This window comes from Coregonus lavaretus (assembly GCF_964263955.1).
Source record: "Coregonus lavaretus genome assembly, chromosome: 3".
Classification (NCBI taxonomy): domain Eukaryota; kingdom Metazoa; phylum Chordata; class Actinopteri; order Salmoniformes; family Salmonidae; genus Coregonus; species Coregonus lavaretus.
The window spans coordinates 48,832,886-48,855,876 of record NC_139990.1 but is presented as its reverse complement, the minus strand read 5'-3'; the positions used below and the strand labels follow the sequence as shown (position 1 = coordinate 48,855,876).

Here is a 22,991-nt window from a genome sequence, read left to right as displayed (position 1 = left end):
GGCGCAAAGCATGCTGTTTGTCCAGTTTCTCTGGTTGACTTACCTGTGAGGTGAAGCAGTTTCGGTTCTTCGTGAGAGGATTAAATAATACCGACCACTGGTTTGAGTAAGCGCGTCCCGGGAGACTAACCACGGTATGTGAGACTATAGGGACGCCCGCTGCGGAACACGAGAGCTGCTCGGGATTTCTCCGGGATTTCTCCAACATTTCAGAATCAGTGCAACAGCAGGTGCGCGAGCGGGGACGAAAGGCAGGCGGAGACGAAAGGGGGGTTGTGCTTCCGTGAGTGAGTTCACTATTGAAACCGAATAAATGATTGGAAAATTCAACTGGTTGCTTTGTTAATGCCGAATAGACAGGTCCTGCTCAATTATGCGGCTGGTGATCCCCACTGCTGCCGACAGTCAGTTTCAGGATTCAGCGGCAGCCTGAGGTCTCCGTGCCTGCAGTGAGGGACTCTTCGCCCCGGGGTGGTGGCAGTGGGACAAACGCCACACACATTGTTTCCCTGTAGTAAGCCTCCCCGTGGACACCGAACACGGTGCTCGCGCTGTGGGTAGAATTAACAATTGGAAAGATGATGGGCTTCCTACGCCGGACGTTCAGCCACCGCTCGCGCAGACGGTTTCAGACAGCGGACGAACCGGACGGGAAAGGAAGAGGGGGAACCGCGAACCCCGCGCTCCTCGCACACCAACAGCAGGTCGTCCACGCGCCCGCCGTGGTGACCGGGGGAGCGGCTGTGCACATCCCGGCGGCTGGGACCGCCAGGGATGCAATCACCTGCCGCGTGCTGCTGCTGGACGGGTCGGACGTTAACGTGGATATACCAGTGAGTGTGTGTGGTGTCTCCATATTATTTTCGGACAATTCTCTATCAGCAGAATAAAAACGTGGCTGTTATTCTATGGTTGTATGGCTTAGGTCATTCAGCACCATGGAGTTTTCACACCTGTCATTGTGTGTCCTGTGCAGTGAGAGGTAGGGCTACAGATGGTGTTGTGATCAGCCAATTCATCACATTACTTCCCCATTCTGACTGTTGGGAGGAAGCTGCTTACCTCAGAGAAACCTCCACCTCCTCTCTGCCCATCTCCCTCCTTCTCTCTCTGCCCATCTCTGTCCCTCTCCGTCCCCCCCCCCTCCCTCTCTGCCCCCCCCCCCCCCCCCCCCATCTCTGTCCCCCCCCCCTCCCTCTGTCCCCCCCCCTCCCTCTGTCCCCCCCCCCCTCCCTCTGTCCCCCCCCCCCCCTCCCTCTGTCCCCCCCCCCCCCTCCCTCTGTCCCCCCCCCATCTCTGTCCCTCTCTCCCTCCCTCCCTCCCTCTCTCTCTCTCTCTCTCTCTGCCTCCTTCCCTCCATCCTCAGTTCTCTATCTCTGTTTGTCTCTCTCTCTCTGTCTCTGTGAGTGAGTGATCTGATTTATCTTGTGGTGCTGTGACAAGAGAGAGTGTGTGGGTCCAGGGGAGATGGAGATGATTAGTATGTAGGCGTATGTGCATCATGTTGTCTTGTGAGCTTTTTTTTATCTTAAAGGTCGAGTTTGTGCGTGTCTCATCGTCAATGAAGCCGTCTCGTGTCACTTTTTGAACACTTACAAGAAGTCAGACTGCTGAGGGAATCAATGGTCATGGATACAGAGATCCTATGACCTAATGTTCCTGGATAGACGCTAGTAGTTTATCATGATGATAATAAGTTGGATTTGTATTGGGCAAAAGATTATCTGGCAAATACACAAAACATCAGAACATGAGCGCAATTCACTGCGTGTGAGAGGATGTAAATTGCTGCGCTCAATGTCTTGAAGTTAAATTAGTGCGCTGCAGGTGTGTGGAGCCAGGACATGGTGTAGTTAAGAAATATGCTTTATGAAGTTTGACTCTGGAGATAATTTCTTGCAGTGTGTGGAAAGCATCCTCTCTTCAGAACTAAACAGTACATTCAGTAATATCACATTAAATTTATTCCAAACAGTAGGCTATAACTTTGCCTTAGAGAATAAAGGCTTGTGTATGTAAGGACTATTTCCTTTGTTTCCTCTTATTAATACGAACTGGCTGGAGAAAATGCTAACGGATCACAGGACATCAGCTGACTGAAACCAGAGTCTATATAGAGCTCTGACAGGAACAAGCCTGAACATGACTGCTGAATCCTCCCTCAGGGATTCATCTACAGGTGTATTGAGTTGAAATTAATTCAATTAAACTTGTCTTCATCCAAAATCGACCCGCTAGGGCCTGCCCTCTAGGCATGGCTGTGAGAAGATGTTTAAGGGTGGGGGTGCTGACTTTTATTTGTGTGTGGGGGGGGGGGGCAGTGCTGCTGAGAATTCTTTCTCCCTGCACTGTTGATGGCTATTTTGGTCTGCTCATATAGAAAGTAGTAATAAAGGCCCAGGGCACTACTTTTGTGGAAAAGAAATATTAGGTATTTGAAAACATTTTTTTCTTCTTATTTATCAGGGGGTGCTGCAGCACCCTCAGGACCCCTACTTCGCATGGCTATGCCCCTAGGCGCTTTCAGCTAGCCACTACCCCCTAAACACTCCTAGATATGAGTGGATTTCATGGGTATTAGCGCTATGGTGATAACTTCACCTTTTCTACCTCCTTATAGGCTTGGTGGACTTTGTCCCATTTTACTTGCACTTGCTGTCTAATCCAGATCTGCACAAGAGCTTTGGAGATAATATCTAGGGGAAATGTCTGTCTGTCTGTCTAGGGAAAGTGCCTTGGGTATGGGGTTGATTTGGGAGTGTGTGTCTGTGCTGTGATTTGACAGGAGCTGAGGAGAGGAACAGGAAGACAATAGCTTTTTTTTGTGACCTCCCACTCCGTAACACCACACACACACACACACACACACACACAGAAATAGGCAGGTTCAGACTTGTTATCAGGGAACAAAGTACAAGGTTATCCTCTCTCTTTTAAAAACACACACTGTGAGGGGTGCAGCTTTTTAGTGGTTTAGGGCATTGCATCTTGGTGGGTGTTCAGCTCAAGGGCGGGTGTTTCAAAGACAAAGGCCTGAATTATGGAAACTCCCCCAGGTTTTATCCCTCTGATTCTGCCCCAGATGCAGGCCCTAGTAATTACACACACACTGTCATTCTGCTCCATATCCAGCATCAAGGTCTAGGCTATTTATTCTCCAGCCTCCCTATTGTGACTATAGTACACGTGTGTGTTTAACAGAAAAGGTCAAAGGGCCAGGAGCTGTTTGACCAGATCAGGTATCATCTGGACCTGGTGGAGGCTGACTACTTTGGACTGCAGTTCATGGACCCAGAACAAGTCTCGGTGAGTATACATAAAGCCTCTGAACACAAACACACACACCACAACCTGCCATTGCTGAGGGGTTTCCCTATGATGTAATGACAATAGTTAAATGAATCACAGTGTGGTGTTAAAATGATTGATCTGACTCTCCAGCTATCTGTCATATTCTCTCTCTCTCCATCATATTCTCTCTACATATCTCTGTCTCTGTCTGTCTTTCTCTACTTTTTTATATATATATGTGTATATATATGTGTGTGTATGTGTGTATGTATATATATATATATATATACTCTGTCTCATACTACCACTAGAGTGAAAGTACCGCCAGCACCTGTTGTCTATTCCATTTGCACAACAGCATGTGAAATTTATTGTCAATCAGTGTTGCTTCCTAAGTGGACAGTTTGATTTCACAGAAGTGTGATTGACTTGGAGTTACATTGTGTTGTTTAAGTGTTCCCTTTATTTTTTTGAGCAATATATATATATATTGCTCAAAAAAATAAAGGGAACACTTAAACAACACAATGTAACTCCAAGTCAATCACACTTCTGTGAAATCAAACTGTCCACTTAGGAAGCAACACTGATTGACAATAAATTTCACATGCTGTTGTGCAAATGGAATAGACAACAGGTGGAAATTATAGGCAGTTAGCAAGACACCCCCAATAAAGGACTGGTTTTGCAGGTGGTGACCACAGACCACCTCAGTTCCTATGCTTCCTGGCTGATGTTTTGGTCACTTTTGAATGCTGGCGGTACTTTCACTCTAGTGGTAGTATGAGACAGAGTCTACAACCCACACAAGTGGCTCAGGTAGTGCAGCTCATCCAGGATGGCACATCAATGCGAGCTGTGGCAAGAAGGTGTGCTGTGTCTGTCAGCGTAGTGTCCAGAGCATGGAGACGCTACCAGGAGACAGGCCAGTACATCAGCAGACGTGGAGGAGGCCATAGGAGGGCAACAACCCAGCAGCAGGACTGCTGCCTCCGCCTTTGTGCAAGGAGGAGCACTGCCAGAGCCCTGCAAAATGACCTCCAGCAGGCCACAAATGTGCATGTGTCTGCTCAAACGGTCAGAAACAGACTCCATGAGGGTGGTATGAGGGCCCAACGTCCACAGGTGGGGGTTGTGCTTACAGCCCAACACCGTGCAGGACGTTTGGCATTTGCCAGAGAACACCAAGATTGGCAAATTCGCCACTGGCGCCCTGTGCTCTTCACAGATGAAAGCAGGTTCACACTGAGCACGTGACAGAGTCTGGAAACGCAGTGGAGAACGTTCTGCTGCCTGCAACATCCTCCAGCATGACCGGTTTGGCGGTGGGTCAGTCATGGTGTGGGGTGTCATTTCTTTGGGGGGCCGCACAGCCCTCCATGTGCTTGCCAGAGGTAGCCTGACTGCCATTAGGTACCGAGATGAGATCCTCAGACCCCTTGTTAGACCATATGCTGGTGCGGTTGGCCCTGGGTTCCTCCTAATGCAAGACAATACTAGACCTCATGTGGCTGGAGTGTGTCAGCAGTTACTGCAAGAGGAAGGCATTGATGCTATGGACTGGCCCGCCCGTTCCCCAGACCTGAATCCAATTGAGCACATCTGGGACATCATGTCTCGCTCCATCCACCAACGCCACGTTGCACCACAGACTGTCCAGGAGTTGGCGGATGCTTTAGTCCAGGTCTGGGAGGAGATCCCTCAGGAGACCATCCGCCACCTCATCAGGAGCATGCCCAGGCGTTGTAGGGAGGTCATACAGGCACGTGGAGGCCACACACACACTACATTTACATTTACATTTACGTCATTTAGCAGACGCTCTTATCCAGAGCGAACTACTGAGCCTCATTTTGACTTGTTTTAAGGACATTACATCAAAGTTGGATCAGCCTGTAGTGTGGTTTTCCACTTTAATTTTGAGGGTGACTCCAAATCCAGACATCCATGGGTTGATAAATTTGATTTCCATTGATAATTTTTGTGTGATTTTGTTGTCAGCACATTCAACTATGTAAAGAAAAAAGTATTTAATAAGATTATTTCATCCATTCAGATCTAGGATGTGTTATTTTAGTGTTCCCTTTATTTTTTTGAGCAGTATATATATATATATATATATATATATATATATATATATATATATATATATATATACACATATACACAGTGAGGGGGAAAAAAGTATTTGATCCCCTGCTGATTTTGTACGTTTGCCCACTGACAAAGACATGATCAGTCTATAATTTTAATGGTAGGTTTATTTGAACAGTGAGAGACAGAATAACAACAAAAAAATCCAGAAAGATGCATGTAAAAAATGTTATAAATTTATTTGCATTTTAATGAGGGAAATAAGTATTTGACCCCTCTGCAAAACATGACTTAGTACTTGGTGGCAAAACCCTTGTTGGCAATTTTTACATTTTTTACATTTTAGTCATTTAGCAGACGCTCTTATCCAGAGCGACTTACAGTTAGTGAGTGCATACATTATTATCTTTTTATTTTTTTCATACTGGCCCCCCGTGGGAATCGAACCCACAACCCTGGCGTTGCAAACGCCATGCTCTACCAACTGAGCTACATCCCTGCCGGCCATTCCCTCCCCTGAACGACGCTGGGCCAATTGTGCGCCGCCCCATGAGTCTCCCGGTCACGGCCGGCTACGACAGAGCCTGGATTCGAACCAGGATCTCTAGTGGCACAGCTAGCACTGCGATGCAGTGCCTTAGACCCCTGCGCCACTCGGGAGACTACATGATTCCACTTGGTTACTACATTATTGATTTCTTCACTATTATTCTACAATGTAGAAAGTAGTCAAATTATAGAAAAACCCTGGAATGAGTAGGTGTGTCCAAACTTTTGACTGGTACTGTAGATTAGGGCCTAATTAATTTATGTAACTCAGTAAAATCTTTAAAATTGTTGCATGTTGCGTTGATATTTTTGGTTCAGTGTATATATATGTAAATAAATAAATAATAAATATATATATATAATTATTTATTTTCATGACGGTCTTCATGACGGTCAGACGTTTCTTGTAGTTGGCCACCAGGTTTGCACACATCTCAGGAGGGATTTTGTCCCACTCCTCTTTGCAGATCTTCTCCAAGTCATTAAGGTTTCGAGGCTGACGTTTGGCAACTCGAACCTTCAGCTCCCTCCACATATTTTTTATGGAATTAAGGTCTGGAGACTGGCTAGGCCACTCCAGGACCTTAATGTGCTTCTTCTTGAGCCACTCCTTTGTTGCCTTGGCCGTGTGTTTTGGGTCATTGTCATGCTGGAATACCCATCCACTACCCATTTTCAATGCCCTGGCTGAGGGAAGGAGGTTCTCACCCAAGATTTGACGGTACATGGCCCCGTCCATCGTCTCTTTTGATGCGGTGAAGTTGTCCTGTCCCCTTAGCAGAAAAACACCCCCAAAGCGTAATGTTTCCACCTCCATGTTTGACGGTGGGGATGGTGTTCTTGGGGTCATAGGCAGCATTCCTCCTCCAAACACGGCGAGTTGAGTTGATGCCAAAGAGCTTGATTTTGATCTCATCTGACCACAACACTTTCACCCAGTTCTCCTCTGAATCATTCAGATGTTCATTGGCAATCTTCAGACGGCCCTGTATATGTGCTTTCTTGAGCAGGGTGACCTTGCGTGCGCTGCAGGATTTCAGTCCTTCACGGCGTAGTGTGTTACCAATTGTTTTCTTGGTGACTATGGTCCCAGCTGCCTTGAGATCATTGACAAGATCCTCCCGTGTAGTTCTGGGCTGATTCCTCACCGTTCTCATGATCATTGCAACTCCACGAGGTGAGATCTTGCATGGAGCCCCAGGCCGAGGGAGATTGCCAGTTCTTTTGTGTTTCTTCCATTTGCGAATAATCGCACCAACTGTTGTCACCTTCTCACCAAGCTGCTTGGCGATGGTCTTGTAGCCCATTCCAGCCTTGTGTAGGTCTACAATCTTGTCCCTGACATCCTTGGAGAGCTCTTTGGTCTTGGCCATGGTGGAGAGTTTGGAATCTGATTGATTGCTTCTGTGGACAGGTGTCTTTTATACAGGTAACAAACTGAGATTAGGAGCACTCCCTTTAAGAGTGGGCTCCTAACCTCAGCTCGTTACCTGTATAAAAGACACCTGGGAGCCAGAAATCTTTCTGATTGAGAGGGGGTCAAATACTTATTTCCCTCATTTAAAATGCAAATCAATTTATAATTCTCTCAATGTTCAAATAAACCTACCATTAAAATTATAGACTGATCATGTCTTTGTCAGTGGGCAAATGTACAAAATCAGCAGGGGATCAAATACTTTTTTCCCTCACTGTATGTATGTATGTATGTATGTGTGTCTTTTTTAAATTGATTTTCCCTTACCATCCCTCCTCTAATTGGAGTAAACTAATGGACAACAACACTTAGGCTTCTACTTCCAGCTTATACATACTATATACATTTTACGGACACAGTATATTTTACAATAGTCATCTTTTGTTTGTTTTTAATCCCATCCTTCAGCTACCCTCCACCTCCCATCTATCTCTGAAAACCATCCAGTTTTGATATCTGTTTGCCATATATTTTTCAACTGTGCTGTGATGTTTCACAAAAGGTCTGAACCTTTCTATTCTCATAGTTTCTACAGATTGTAAATTAAAGAAAATGTTTTTCTAAAAGTAATACTATATTATTGATCGATTGACTATGACTTTTCAAATCACCCAGCAGTGCTATCTGCAGAGTTAGCTCCAGGTAAATGTTGCAATTCTTCAGCCATTTCCGGACCTGTGACCAAAAACAAGCTACATATGGACAGTACCAAAACAAATTATCTAATGATTCTGTCTCTTCACAGCAAAATCTGCAGAGCTGGGATGGTTGTATCCCCCATATGTATAACATTCTATTGATTCTCTACTTCTTTGTGTCTCTCAGCACTGGCTGGATGTGTCCAAGCCCATAAAGAAACAGATCAGAGGTGAGTCCATTCACTCCCACTATCTAATATTCTTAGTGTGTGTGGTGTATAGTTAATAACAAGTGAAAGCCAGCTACTTTTGCCAGACTGTTGGCAGTGTCCTCTACTTAATGTGTGTACTGTATACACTGGGTTTGTGTGCAGTGTTTGTATGGTGTGTGTATGTAGCTAAGTGGGGGGGCAGGTGGCTCATTACCAGCTGTTGACATGGTGATTAGGGAGTGTTGCAGGGTGATGCCCATGTTTACCTTGTCTGGAAACGCCCCTCTCAGAGAGAGAGAAGGTGCACACGTTTTGCAACCAGGGCTGCCTGGTTCTTACCCGAGTTTGCAGAATTGTTTAAGTGCCTGGTGTCCCCAGAATTATTTATTTATATATATATATATATATATATATATATATATATATATATATATATATATAATGTTTTTTACAATATGTGGTAGAATAGTAGATTGGCATGTCTATATCTTCCCTCCCTCCCTCTGTCTGTTTCAGATGGTCCTCCATACAGACTGTTCTTCAGGGTGAAGTTCTACTCCTCAGAGCCCAATAACCTGCATGAGGAGTTCACCAGGTAACACCACACCTGGCTGCCTACACACACACACACACACACACACACGCTCTCTGACACTCATATACACACTCTCTAGCACACATGAATACACACACACAATCACACACACAGTTTCTCGTTCACACAAACTCACCCCCTCCTGGGTGTAGTGTAGAGGTGTAAAGGGGCAGCGTAGCTAATTACTTTGGTCTAGTGGGGAAGAGACTAATGAAGGCAAAATGGACTGAGACCTCTTCAGAGAGAGACAGTCTGTGTGCCTGTCTGTCAGTCAGTGTGAAAGAGGGAAAGATTGAGTGGTTTTATTCTCTCACTCCTTTTGTCTGTGTTCCAGGTACCTGTTTGTGCTGCAGCTTCGACAAGACATTCTGTCCGGCAAGTAAGCAGCTCCTAACACCCCCGACACACTAAACCTCACACACTTTCTACACACACTCTCTCTCTCTCTCTCTCTCTCTCTCTCTCTCTCTCTCTCTCTCTCTCTCTCTCTCTCTCTCTCTCTCTCTCTCTCTCTCTCTCTCTCTCTCTCTCTCTCTGTCTCTCTGTCTCTCTCTCTCTCTCTCTCTGTGTCTCTCTCCATCTGGGTCATGTCTCCTGTGTGTAGCTCTATAATAAAGTACAGGATCAGAACATCAGAGGGCTGCTAATTTGAAGAAAAGGACCTCTCCTCCCCAACACACACACACACACACACATATATAGTTATATCACACACACACACACACACACACACAAATACTCTTGAAAGTAAGGCTACATATGGTGTGATCTCTGCTCTTTAACCTTCCTCTCTCCCTGCAGGTTGAAATGTCCATATGATGTATCAGTAGAACTGGGGGCCTACTGCTTACAGAGTAGGTGATGATTTACACACTACGGTATCTCTTCAATCAGTGTTTAGGTTTCTTTTACACCTGATTATAACGCGTGTGTGTGTAGGTGAGCTGGGGGACTGTGACCCTCTAGAGCATTCTCCTGAGCTGGTGTCAGAGTTCCGCTTCACACCCAAACAGAGTGAGACCATGGAGGCAGACATTTTTAACAAGTGGGTGGACCTAAGGTGAGTTAAAACGCCATCAAACAGGACATCTTCACTGGTTTCTGTCTGAACAGACTGTAGGTGCATCTGGATAAGAACACAGGACAGGTGATAGCCACATGGGCTGTCTGATTATTTAACATCAGATAGAGGAGAGCAGGTGATCACTCTGGTGTTCTCTAGTGCTGTATCAAACCTATGTAGCTCACCACTTCCCTCTCTCTCTCTCTCTGGTCCTCTCTCTCTCTCTCTGGTCCTCTCTCTCTCTCTCTCTCTGGTCCTCTCTCTCTCTGGTCCTTTCTCTCTCTCTCTGGTCCTCTCTCTCTCTCTCTGGTCCTCTCTCTCTCTCTCTGGTCCTCTCTCTCTCTCTCTGGTCCTCTCTCTCTCTCTCTGGTCCTCTCTCTCTCTCTCTCTCTGGTCCTCTCTCTCTCTCTCTCTGGTCCTCTCTCTCTCTCTCTCTGGTCCTCTCTCTCTCTCTCTCTCTCTGGTCCTCTCTCTCTCTCTCTCTGGTCCTCTCTCTCTCTCTCTCTGGTCCTCTCTCTCTCTCTCTCTGGTCCTCTCTCCCTCTCTCTCTGGTCCTCTCTCCCTCTCTCTCTGGTCCTCTCTCCCTCTGTTCCTCTCTCTCTCTGTTCCTCTCTCTCTCTCCCTCTGGTCCTCTCTCCCTCTGTTCCTCTCTCTCTCTGGTCCTCTCTCTCTCTCCCTCTGGTCCTCTCTCCCTCTGGTCCTCTCTCCCTCTGTTCCTCTCTGTCTGTGAGACGGATTAAGGGATTAGTCCCTGGAGCATCTTGATTGAATCCAGGCAGTATTTAACCCCGCTAGTGTTTGATCGCTCCAATCTCAGATTAGATTACACACACACAGATTACACACACATACGCTGGGGCTCACTGAGCTGACATGACACCAGTGAAAGTGAGAAACCGAAGAGAAACCCTACTGAGTTTCGCTCTCTCTCTATTTGCCAGATAAACCCCTAGGCCCTAATCTGTTGTGTACATCTGAACTGGATCACTGCAAGAAATATTGAGGACATTCCACCTACAGGGCAGGATATGTGTGTGTTAGAGGCCGAGCACATGTTTGTGTGTTTTCCCAGGGGTAAGGATCCATCCCAGGCAGAGACCAGCTTCCTCAACAAGTGTAAATGGCTGGAGCTGTACGGAGTGGACATGCACTTTGTCAAGGTTGGTGCATGTGTGGTGTTTTTGAAGGGAGTTGTGCTGGTGGTCGTAGAGTAGCATTATGAGCGTGTGACTGTGTGTGTTGTCCTCAGGGAAGGGACGGAGGAGAGTACGCTCTGGGTCTCACTCCCACTGGCATCCTGGTGTTTGAGGGCTCCGCCAAGATAGGCCTGTTTTTCTGGTAAACACACAGTCTTTGACATAAACACTCCAAAACACACTGATATATTCTTGAAAACAGCTGCATAGTCTCTGACAATGTCAACTGTGTGTGTTTTCCAGGCCCAAGATCACCCGCCTGGACTTCAAGAAGAGTCGACTCACTCTAGTGGTGACGGAGGATGATGATCAGGTGAGCAATATACACACACACGGTGACAAATAGCCCTGGCCATGACCCCACTCTCTGAAGGTGTCTCATATATGCAAAAAACACATTTCCATTTCACACCATCATACATTTACAGGCTACACACTTGTGCATGAACACCCCCTATTTGACCTTTTGACTTGACGACAAAGATGATTTCATACATGGTTTTTGTCGGAGTGGTGGTTGATTGTGATTGGCTGTTGTGTGTTTAGGGGCGGGAGCAGGAGCACACATTTGTGTTCCAGTTGGACAGTTCGAAGACATGTAAACACCTGTGGAAATGTGCCGTGGAGAGCCACGCCTTCTTCCGGCTGCGTCAGCCCACTGCTGGGAATGCCTCCCGCAGTGACTTCACACGCCTCGGATCACGCTTCAGGTTCAGGTGGGTGGGGCTTGCACCAACAGAGTCTGCGTCCAAAATGGCACCCTATTCCCTATAGAGTACACCAGGTTTGACCAGAGCTCTATGGTGCACTATATGGTGAATAGAGTGCCATTTTGGATGCACTCAGAACTAGGTAGGGTTCTGGTCAAAGGTAGTGCACTAAATTAAGACTAGTGCGCCATCCAAAATGCAAGTTCTGTCTCTATGGTTACTTGATGGAAGCTATGGTTACAGGGATCTTTCCCTATGGTTACAGGGAGCTGTCGCCACGCCGTTTGTTTACAAACTGAAATGACCTTCAGATGCACACACTATTACACGCATATATCCCCATCATACAGGGACGCAGTATGTTGAGTCATGTAAATGTTCTGTACATCCTAACATGCCAAATACAGACGCCAGCTACAGTTAGTCTTCGTTAAAGGGAAACTTCGAGATTTTGGCTATGAAGCCCTTATCTACTACCCCAGAGTCAGATGAACTCATGGATACCATTTTTATCTATCTGCGTCCAGTATGAAGGAAGTTAGCGGTAGTTTCGTGAGCCAATGCTAACTGGCGTTAGCGCAATGATCGGAAGTCTATGATATCTACTAGCATGCTAGCAGTTACCATAGACGTCCAGTCATTGCGCTAATGCTAGTTAGCAATTACGCTAATGCTAATTAGCAGCTTCCTTTAAACTGCATGCAGAGACATAAAACTGGTATCAATGAGTTCATCTGACTCACTGTCCAAATCCTTTAAAGTGTTTTCTCTCTCCTTCTCAGTGGAAAGACTGAGTACCAGGCGACTCACGGAGGGAGGCTGAGGAGGGCCAGTACGTTTGAGAGACGACCCAGCAAGAGATACCCCTCCCGCACTCACTCGCTGGGGGGCAAGGGTTGGTATATTCCCCCCAGTACACCCTATAGCCTATACCCTACAGCTCCCAGTTACCCCATACAGTAAAACATCCATACAGGCAGTTTCCCATGTGAATTCTCCTGTGCTTGATTCACTGACCTGATTAACCTGTCTCTCGCTCTCTCTCTACAGCCAAACCACTACACCTCAGGTGGGTCCCTGAGAGCACAGGACAACCAAGCATGTACAGTGCCTTCAGAAAGTATTCACACCCCTTGAGTTTTTCCACATTTTGTTGTTACAAAGTGGGATTAAAATTGATTTAATTGTCATTTTTTGTGAACGATCTACATAATACTCTGTCAAAATGTGAACGCTTAAAAATAAATGTATGTATGTGTGTGTGTGTGTGTATATGTATATATATATATATATATATATATATATATATATATATATATATATATATATATATATATATATATATATATATATATAACACGAATATATCTTGATTAGATAAGTATTCAACCACCTGAGTCAATACATGATAGAATCACCTTTGGCAGCGATTACAGCTGAGTCTTTCTGGTTAAGTCTCTAAGAGCTTTCCACACATGGATTGTGCAACATTTGCTCATTATTCTTTTCAACATTCTTCAAGCTCTGTCAAATTGGTTGTTGATCATTGCTAGACAACCATTTTCAGGTCTTGACATAGATTTTCAAGCAGATTTAAGTCAAAGCTGTAACTCGGCCACTCAGGAACATTCACGGTCTTCTTGGTAAGCAACTCCAATGTAGATTTGGCCATGTGTTTTAGGTTATTGTCCTGCTGAAAGGTGCATTTGTCTCCCAGTGTCTGGTGGAAAGCAGACTGAGCCAGGTTTTCCTCTAGGATTTTTCCATTACGTTTCTTTTTTTATCCTGAAAAACTCCCCAGTCCTTAACGATTACAAGCATACCCATAACATGATGCAGCCCCCATTATCCTTGAAAATATGGAGAGTGGTATTTGGTTATGTGTTGCATATTTGATTTGCCCCAAACATAACACTTTGTATTCAGGACAAAAAGTGAATTGCTTTGCTACATTCTTTGCAATATTACTTTAGTGCCTTGTTGCAAACAGGGTGCATGTTTTGGAATATTTTTATTCTGTACAGGCTTCCTTCTTTTCACGCTGTCAGTTAGGTTAGTATTGTGGAGTAACTTCAATGTTGTTGATCCATCCTCAGTTTTCTCCTATCACAGCCATTAAACTCTAACTGTTTTAAAGTCACAATTGGTCTCATGGTAAAATCCCTTAGCGGTTTCCTTCCTCGGCGGCAACTGAGTTGGGAAGAACAGCTGTATCGTTGTAGTGACTGGGCGTGTTGATACACCATCCAAAGTGTAATTAATAACTTCACTATGCTCGAAGGGATATTCAATGTCTGCTTTCCAATAGGTGCCCTTTGCGAGGCATTGGAAAACCTCCCTGGTCTTTGGTTGAATCTGTTAGAAATGTACTGCTCGACTGAGGGAACTTACAGATAATTTTATGTGTGAGGTACAGAGATGAGGTAGTCAGTCAAATCACGTTAAACACTTATTGCACACTGAGTTGGTCCATGAAAATTAGGTGACTTGTTAAACACATTTTTACTCCTGAACGTTAGGCTTGCCATAACAAAGGGGTGGAATACTTATTGACTCAAGACATTTCAGCTTTTCATTTGTAAAAATGAATTCCACTATTTTAATAAATTTTCTAATTCAGGCTGTAGCACAACAAAATGTGGAAAAGGGGTGTGAATACTTTCTGAAGGCACTGTATGTTGTGTTAATGAGCAGTATGTGAATGAGCATGATGCACATTGTTGTAAAATGTATGTAAATTGAAGATATGTTTCTGTTAATGATCTGTATGTAAATGTGGTCTTATTAAGGAGTTTTGTTGTTCTGTTTCAGCGCCCACACCAGCCCCGAACCTAGTCTACACCCAGTAAGACACACACACACAATGGTTCCTCATGGATATGAAGGTTAAAAAATAAAATGTCAATGGATACCTTTGACTGATTACCATGGCAATGCATCTGCAATATTCAACTGAATATTATTTTCTCACTGTCTTTGCCTCCATCTCTCTCTCTTCAGTACCAGTGTAACATCCCTATAGCCCATGAGCCTTGGCACCCAGCCCTCACACCCCCCATCTACCTACAACGCTCAGGACACACATCCCCGCACAGGTGAGACAGACACACAGACAGACACACAGGGAAGGCCAGTTGGCGTCTTAATGGCATATAGTGAAAATCCCCCTAGCCCCCAGAGTTCTCTCTCATTTCAGAGGTGCAGTCTTTCTCTCTGCCTGGTGGGCTCTACTCCCTTTATCTTTTTAAAATGTCTTTCATTTCACATCACTGTTACATCATTCATGTGTTGCGTCATTCAGACCGGCTGTGTGTGTGTGTGTGTATGCTCACCGTGTGTGTGTCATGTTCCATGTCCAGAGCGCCTGCCGCAGTAGCAGTGAGTCCAGAGCCCAGTCATCAGTCAGTACCAGAGAGGACCAGCGGGTCTTTCCCAGGATCCATCAGTGTGGTGTACAGAGACAAGGTCATGACTGCACTCTGACCCCTACACCCTAACCTCTACAGCTCTGCCCCAGGACCCTGTCCCAAACCCACCACTAAATCCAAACTCTAACACATACACACATGCATAGGAGAGAACTGGAATACAGAAGACTGAGGGAGACAGATGAACACTCTGGTTGTGGACTCATGGACCAAAATACATGGCCCTCATCATCACCACCATCATCATTACACACCAGCCTTGTCTACCATGTGTCTTCTCCATCAGATCCCCACCACCATGCTGGGGAGGGAGAAAGAGCCTGTAATAACAAAGAGAGCGAGAGACTTTAAACACAGAGACCATAGAGAGATCTCTCTCCTAGTGGATTGGACCATGATGTTTAATGGTTCATGTTCAGTGCCGTGTTAGTTCATGTGATTGTTGTTGATACTTCAGTGTCTAAATGCTACAAAGTCCTCACATTTAACTGGGTAAGATTGAAATTCCTTTTATGCTATACAAAACAATCGTACCGTTACTTTATTTTCCTGCCCAGTTAGCGGGTAGATTTGCTTTTAGATAAATCCTTTCAGAGCAAGCCAAATAATTTCATGTTATTGCAAAGTTATCCTAGATCAGGATTCATTGTTTGAATGTAAGATGTAAAGCATTTGAGTGTGTGTGCAGTGTGTGAAGTAGTCTGTGTCATCATATGCTGCTGGAACTAGGGATTACATGGTTCTACATTACATCTGTAGGTGAATATAGCTACTTTGGAAATCTCAGATGAATGATTAAGGAAAATGTGCTTGTTAAATTCTTATCAGTGATTATATACAGTGGGGAAAAAAAGTATTTAGTCAGCCACCAATTGTGCAAGTTCTCCCACTTAAAAAGATGAGAGAGGCCTGTAATTTTCATCATAGGTACACGTCAACTATGACAGACAAAATTAGAAGAAAAAAAATCCAGAAAATCACATTGTAGGATTTTTAATGAATTGATTTGCAAATTATGGTGGAAAATAAGTATTTGGTCAATAACAAAAGTTTCTCAATACTTTGTTATATACCCTTTGTTGGCAATGACACAGGTCAAACGTTTTCTGTAAGTCTTCACAAGGTTTTCACACACTGTTGCTGGTATTTTGGCCCATTCCTCCATGCAGATCTCCTCTAGAGCAGTGATGTTTTGGGGCTGTTGCTGGGCAACACGGACTTTCAACTCCCTCCAAAGATTTTCTATGGGGTTGAGATCTGGAGACTGGCTAGGCCACTCCAGGACCTTGAAATGCTTCTTACGAAGCCACTCCTTCGTTGCCCGGGCGGTGTGTTTGGGATCATTGTCATGCTGAAAGACCCAGCCACGTTTCATCTTCAATGCCCTTGCTGATGGAAGGAGGTTTTCACTCAAAATCTCACGATACATGGCCCCATTCATTCTTTCCTTTACACGGATCAGTCGTCCTGGTCCCTTTGCAGAAAAACAGCCCCAAAGCATGATGTTTCCATCCCCATGCTTCACAGTAGGTATGGTGTTCTTTGGATGCAACTCAGCATTCTTTGTCCTCCAAACACGACGAGTTGAGTTTTTACCAAAAAGTTATATTTTAGTTTCATCTGACCATATGACATTCTCCCAATCCTCTTCTGGATCATCCAAATGCACTCTAGCAAACTTCAGACGGGCCTGGACATGTACTGGCTTAAGCAGGGGGACACGTCTGGCACTGCAGGATTTGAGTTCCTGGCGGCGTAGTGTGTTACTGATGGTAGGCTTTGTTACTTTGGTCCCAGCTCTCTGCAGGTCATTCACTAGGTCCCCCCGTGTGGTTCTGGGATTTTTGCTCACCGTTCTTGTGATCATTTTGACCCCACGGGGTGAGATCTTGCGTGGAGCCCCAGATCGAGGGAGATTATCAGTGGTCTTGTATGTCTTCCATTTCCTAATAATTGCTCCCACAGTTGATTTCTTCAAACCAACCTGCTTACCTATTGCAGATTCAGTCTTCCCAGCCTGGTGCAGGTCTACAATTTTGTTTCTGGTGTCCTTTGACAGCTCTTTGGTCTTGGCCATAGTGGAGTTTGGAGTGTGACTGTTTGAGGTTGTGGACAGGTGTCTTTTATACTGATAACAAGTTCAATCAGGTGCCATTAATACAGGTAACGAGTGGAGGACAGAGGAGCCTCTTAAAGAAGAAGTTACAGGTCTGTGAGAGCCAGAAATCTTGCTTGTTTGTAGGTGACCAAATACTTATTTTCCACCATAATTTGCAAATAAATTCATAAAAAATCCTACAATGTGATTTTCTGGAGAAAAAAAATCTCAATTTGTCTGTCATAGTTGACGTGTACCTATGATGAAAATTACAGGCCTCTCTCATCCTTTTAAGTGGGAGAACTTGCACAATTGGTGGCTGACTAAATACTTTTTTTCCCCACTGTACATTACAATAGGATGTCATGTTATGGAAACCTTGCCTTGAATCTATCGCTGCATATCTACCTTTGTTCTTCGGAGACATGAATGTTATGTGTGTGAGAGGTTCTGACTCAGCTTAATCAATAGAATGGCACTGATAGCCTTGTTGTTTACCTCTGTTAATGCTGATTGTGTTTACATCCTGGTCATGCTCAACATTCCTTCCTGTTGCCTTAAAATTACTCCTATCACAACCAGCCTTGGTTGCTATAGCTGCAGCCTTGTTGAATAAACGCACTGCTTAAACTCTTTCACTTAAGTTTAATAATGTACATGTGTACACACACACACACAATGAATGACTGTGTTAAAATGATGTGCCATACACGCACAATACCGCACACAGACTACTAAAGCACAGGCGGCTGGTTGTACCTTAATTGGGGAGGACGGGTTCATAGTAATGGCTGGAATGGTATCAAAGGTGCTGTCCATGTGTTTGATGCCATTCCATTCACTCCATTCCAGGCATTATGATATGTCCTCCCCTCAGCAGCCTGTGTACCAAAGAGAGGTTTAAAAACTATTGTTAATGTGTGGTAATGGAGATGAACCAGGGTGCTGTCTGAGGTTCTGGGTTTCTGGACTGTGTGTTTGAGTGTGTGTGATGTGCTGTCCCCAGTTTCCCTCTGAGTGGTCCTGTCCTGGGAGGGGAGCAGCAGTTCAGTGTTGAGGAGAATGAGACGCCTTACTCTGGAAGCATGCACCATCGCCACCGCAGACACACACACTACGACAACAGCCAGGAGACTTACTGTCACACACACAGCAAGAACAGTGAGTATACACACACAGGTATACACACCACGGCAGCCAGGTTATACAGTGCCCTCCACTATTATTGGCACCCCTGTTTAAGATGTGGTCGAGGACTTCCAAAAATTCTCCTTTTTTTTTAAACAACATAGAACCCAAATGCAAAAAAAGAGAAAAATCCAACCTTTTATTTAAGTACATTACTTTGGTGGAAAAAAAAAAATCACACATTTAGAAGAAAAAAAAACTTGAAATCATGTGTCCCACAATTATTGGCACCCCTTACAATTCCGCTGAAAATTTTAATTGATTTTTTTTAAAATATATTTTTCTGTAGTTGCTAAAGTTGGTCAGGGTATCTAGGAACTTTTAATTAGTAATTCATGACTTCCTGTTTCCCTGGGGTATAAATATGACGTGACACAGAGGCCTAATTCTCTTACCCATTTGTCAACATGGCAAAGACAAGAGAACACACCATTCAAGTAAGGCAGATTTGTGTCGACCTTCATAAGTCAGGCAATGGCTACAAGAAAATAACCACTCGCCTTAACTTGCCCGTATCTACAGTCAGAGGAATCATTAAGAAGTTTAAAACAACTGGAACAGTGACAAACAAGGCTGGAAGAGGTCCCAAGTTTATCTTGCCACAACGCACAGTGAGGAGGATGGTAAGAGAAGTAAAAAAAAGTCCTAAGCTCACTGTCACAGAATTGCATCAAAGAGTGGCATCTTGGGGTCACAAAGTCTCCAAAACAACCATCAGACGCTCTCTACATGCCAACAAGCTGTTTGGGAGGCATGCAAGGAAAAAGCCTTTTCTCACTAACACTCACAAACGTAAACGTCTGGAGTTTGCTAAGCGGCACTGGGACTTCAACTGGGATCGTGTGCTTTGGTCAGATGAGACTAAGATTGAGCTTTTTGGCAACAAACACTCTAAGTGGGTCTGGCGTAAAACAAAAGATGAGTATGCGAAAAGCACCTCATGCCCACCGTGAAGTATGGTGGAGGATCTGTGATGCTGTGGGCCTGTTTCTCTTCCAAAGGCCCTGGGAACCTTGTTAGGGTGCATGGCATTATGAACGCTTTGAACTACCAGGACATTTTAAATAAAAACCTGATGGCCTCTGCCAGAAAGCTGAAGATGGGTCGTCATTGGGTCTTTCAGCAGGATAATGATCCAAAACATGTGGCAAAATCTACACAAAAATGGTTCAGCAGTCACAAACTCAAGGTCCTCCCATGGCCATCTCAGTCCCCAGACCTCAACCCAATCGAAAACCTGTGGGGCGAGCTAAAGAGGAGAGTGCATAAGAGAGGACCCAGGACACTGGATGATCTAGAAAGATTGTGCAAAGAAGAATGGTCAAAGATCCCTCTCTCTGTGTTCTCCAATCTTGTGAAATGTTATAGGAGGAGATTAAGTGCTGTCTTGTTGGCAAAGGGGGGTTGTACAAAGTATTAACATCAGGGGTGCCAATAATTGTGGGACACATGATTTCAAGTTTTTTTTTTTCTAAATGTGTGATTTTTTTTTTTCTTCACCAAAGTAATGTACTTAAATAAAAGGTTGGATTTTTCTCTTTTTTGCATTTGGGTTCTATGTTGTTAAAAAAAAAGGAGAATTTTTGGAAGTCCTCGACCACATCTTAAACAGGGGTGCCAATAATTGTGGAGGGCACTGTATGTTAACACTGTGTGTGTGTGTGTAGAACACAGAGCCCCTCCCTGTCCTGTAGATGAGTTGGAGCTCTGTCTGCTCAACCCCCTGGAGACAGACAGCAACACCTCTCCCTGGCCTTCACTTCATGTCAACGTGGACAACAAGGTACAGTAACACACCAGGTGACACATTTTAGCAGTTATTTTAGTACACATTTGGACTCCATTTTTCTCTCTCTCTCTCTCTCTCGCTCATCTCTCAGGCGGAAGAGAAGCAGTTGTCTGAGAAGTCTCTCCACCCCTCCTCTCCCCGCAGCCCTCCAGACCATCTCAAGTGTAACATCCTCAAAGCTCAGATGGAGGCTCTCTATAGAGTGAGTACTGATCCCTAGTGAGTGATGGAGGAGCTCTATAGAGTGAGTACTGACCCCTAGTGAGTGATGGAGGCTCTCTATAGAGTGAGTACTGACCCCTAGTGAGTGTGTGTTTGCAGTAGCCGTGTAAAAGCTAACATCCTCTCTCATCCTCCTGTCCTCTTCTCTGTCATCCTTCTGTCTTCTCCTCTGTCATCCTCCTGTCCTCTTCCTGTCCTCTCCTCTGTCATCCTCCTGTCATCCTCCTCTCCTCTCCTGATGAAGGATGCTCCACTGACGCCCAGAGGGAAAACCTCTAGTCAGGAGATCAACGACAGGCCAGTATTACCAGTGATACAGTACTCCTCCCAGTGTGTGTGTGTGTGTGTGTGTGTTTGATGGTAGATAATGGTATGTGTGTGTGTCTCAGGTATCAGAGCTCCAGTCAGGACTCTAGAGACTCTGCCACGTCCAGTCTGACCACAGAGAAATTGTCCCTCCGCCCCGACCACAACTCAACCACAGACCGACCCGCCAAGTCTAACCCCAACCGCAGGAAAAGACTGGTCAGGCAGTTCAGCTTGTAAGTATGGCAGGGTTTTCACAACCTGCTCTGGGATTCCATACGATGCTCACATCTGTGTCCTGTACTCCAAGTACTGTCATAGCCTAGCCACTATACAGAAAAACCTATGATGTTAGTTATTCAGTACTCATGTGATACATTTAGAATGTTGTGGCTGAACACTGTCCTGTAATTGGTCCTCAGTAACCATGAGGACGAGGATAATCTCCCAGAGGCCCTTGCAGCGATCTCGTCCCGGAGCACTGGGAAGTCTGGATCTAACAACTCACTGGACAACCAGACACAACCCTCCATATACCCCCAGGAACCACACACACAGGTTACCATCCCCCAGAGCACTCAGCATCACACGCACACACTTTTCATGGCAGTGCATTTGTCCATTTGGATCAGAGCCATGACATTTCTAAGCAAATACCAGGATAATAGTGGATTGTGAACTAAACTGTTTTGTGTGTGTGTGTTGCAGATGGACATGCCGATACTGGAGCTGAGGAGTCCATGCTGTGAGCGTTCCCCCTCCCCCTCTCCCCACCTCTCACCTTCCTACTACCACACCTCTATCCCTCACCTGGTACCCTACCTCGCCTCACACACCGACAGGTAACACACACTCAGGTTACAGACACACTAACACCTAACACACACACACACAAATCCCAGTCATGTAACATTCCTGTGTGTGTCTGTGTTTAGCGGGGAGGAGATGAGGTTGGGCAGAGAGAAGATTCTCAGGGCTCTCCTGATGACGGAGCTCTGAGTCCCCTGACCCCTGTGTCATCATGGATGTCTCATGGACCTGGTCTGAGATGACCTTCAGGAGTCCCACCTCCACTGGCCACACTCAGCATTTAGACATTTACATAATGCAGTCAACCTTTCTATATTTGCATAAAAACGACTTTGCTTAAGTGTTATTTTACAAGGAACATGTTTTATGTATACCCACACTACAGACCCTGAAATAACATTAACACATGCTCAGAGAGAATCAAATAACCAGGCAGACAGACAGACAGACAGGCGGGCAGAGGGACAGGTGACGATGAAAGATGAATGGTAAAGTAGTAAGGTTACTGCTGGGAATCCTACACACTTGTCATGACTTATTGTATTGTCAAGTTGACCCGCTCTAATTAAACTGCTACATGCTAGTAACTGTTCCCAGGCGAAAATCTGCAGAGCTGCAGTCCCATTCCTGTCCTGTAGATAGAGACACACCCACACAGACTGCAGCTTGGATCAGTTGTAGTTTCCCGTAACCACTACCTGGATAAGGCCTTTTTTACATCCTCCTTATAGTTGTTAGAATTTTTGCGATTAAACTGATCCTAGGCCTGTGGTTACGTGGAACTAACTGGAGAGTTTGGGTCAGAGCTCAGGTTACAGCTCTGCCATGTTTCTGTGCAGTTCCTTATTGCTGTTCTTGTCTATGTTCTATACCCCTGTGTTTAACCCTAATAAAGAAAACATGGTTACTTTTACTCCTGCTCTGTCTGGTCTCTGCTCGGAAGTGTGTGCGTGTGGGGGGGGGGGGGGTTTCCTGTCGGTGTGTGAGTGTCAGGTAAATCAAGAGAAACCGGTGCATAAACAGGATCAGGTAGGGTGTTGTGGAGTGAGTGAGGGAGAATGTGGGTGGGGTTGTAGTGTTACACAATGCTAGTTCTGCACTAACAAGGTCCTACTGCTTCTTGTTTACTCTTTTCCTCTACCTTCATCCCCCCTCTCTCTCTCCCTCCATTCTTTACTGCTAGAAAATACCATCCTGTGGTATAATGTCTCTAATGTTTCAGGATGACAATAGTACTGTGAGAGAAGGTGTGTGAGGGACTGAGAGTCAGTGCACTGTGACAGGGAGTTCTCAGTGTTCCTCCTCCAGCCACATTCTGTCAACAG

The 22,991-nt window shown here is 45.1% G+C and overlaps 1 protein-coding gene across 1 annotated transcript; it reads left to right on the top strand.

Moving 5' to 3' along the window:
* The first annotated feature begins 19 nt into the window (after positions 1-19).
* Positions 20-22,577, top strand: LOC311119487 (band 4.1-like protein 4B). Its single transcript, XM_084157749.1, has 23 exons — positions 20-833; positions 3,202-3,306; positions 8,237-8,279; positions 8,778-8,856; positions 9,191-9,235; positions 9,658-9,710; positions 9,796-9,916; positions 10,992-11,079; positions 11,169-11,257; positions 11,359-11,428; positions 11,662-11,831; positions 12,608-12,720; positions 12,876-12,894; positions 14,637-14,670; positions 14,826-14,920; positions 18,358-18,512; positions 20,207-20,322; positions 20,420-20,530; positions 20,795-20,847; positions 20,940-21,092; positions 21,279-21,414; positions 21,565-21,698; positions 21,792-22,577. The coding sequence occupies exons 1-23, from the start codon at positions 579-581 to the stop codon at positions 21,853-21,855; spliced, it is 2,301 nt and encodes a 766-aa protein (XP_084013875.1). The 5' UTR covers positions 20-578; the 3' UTR covers positions 21,856-22,577.
* Positions 22,578-22,991: the final 414 nt, after the last annotated feature.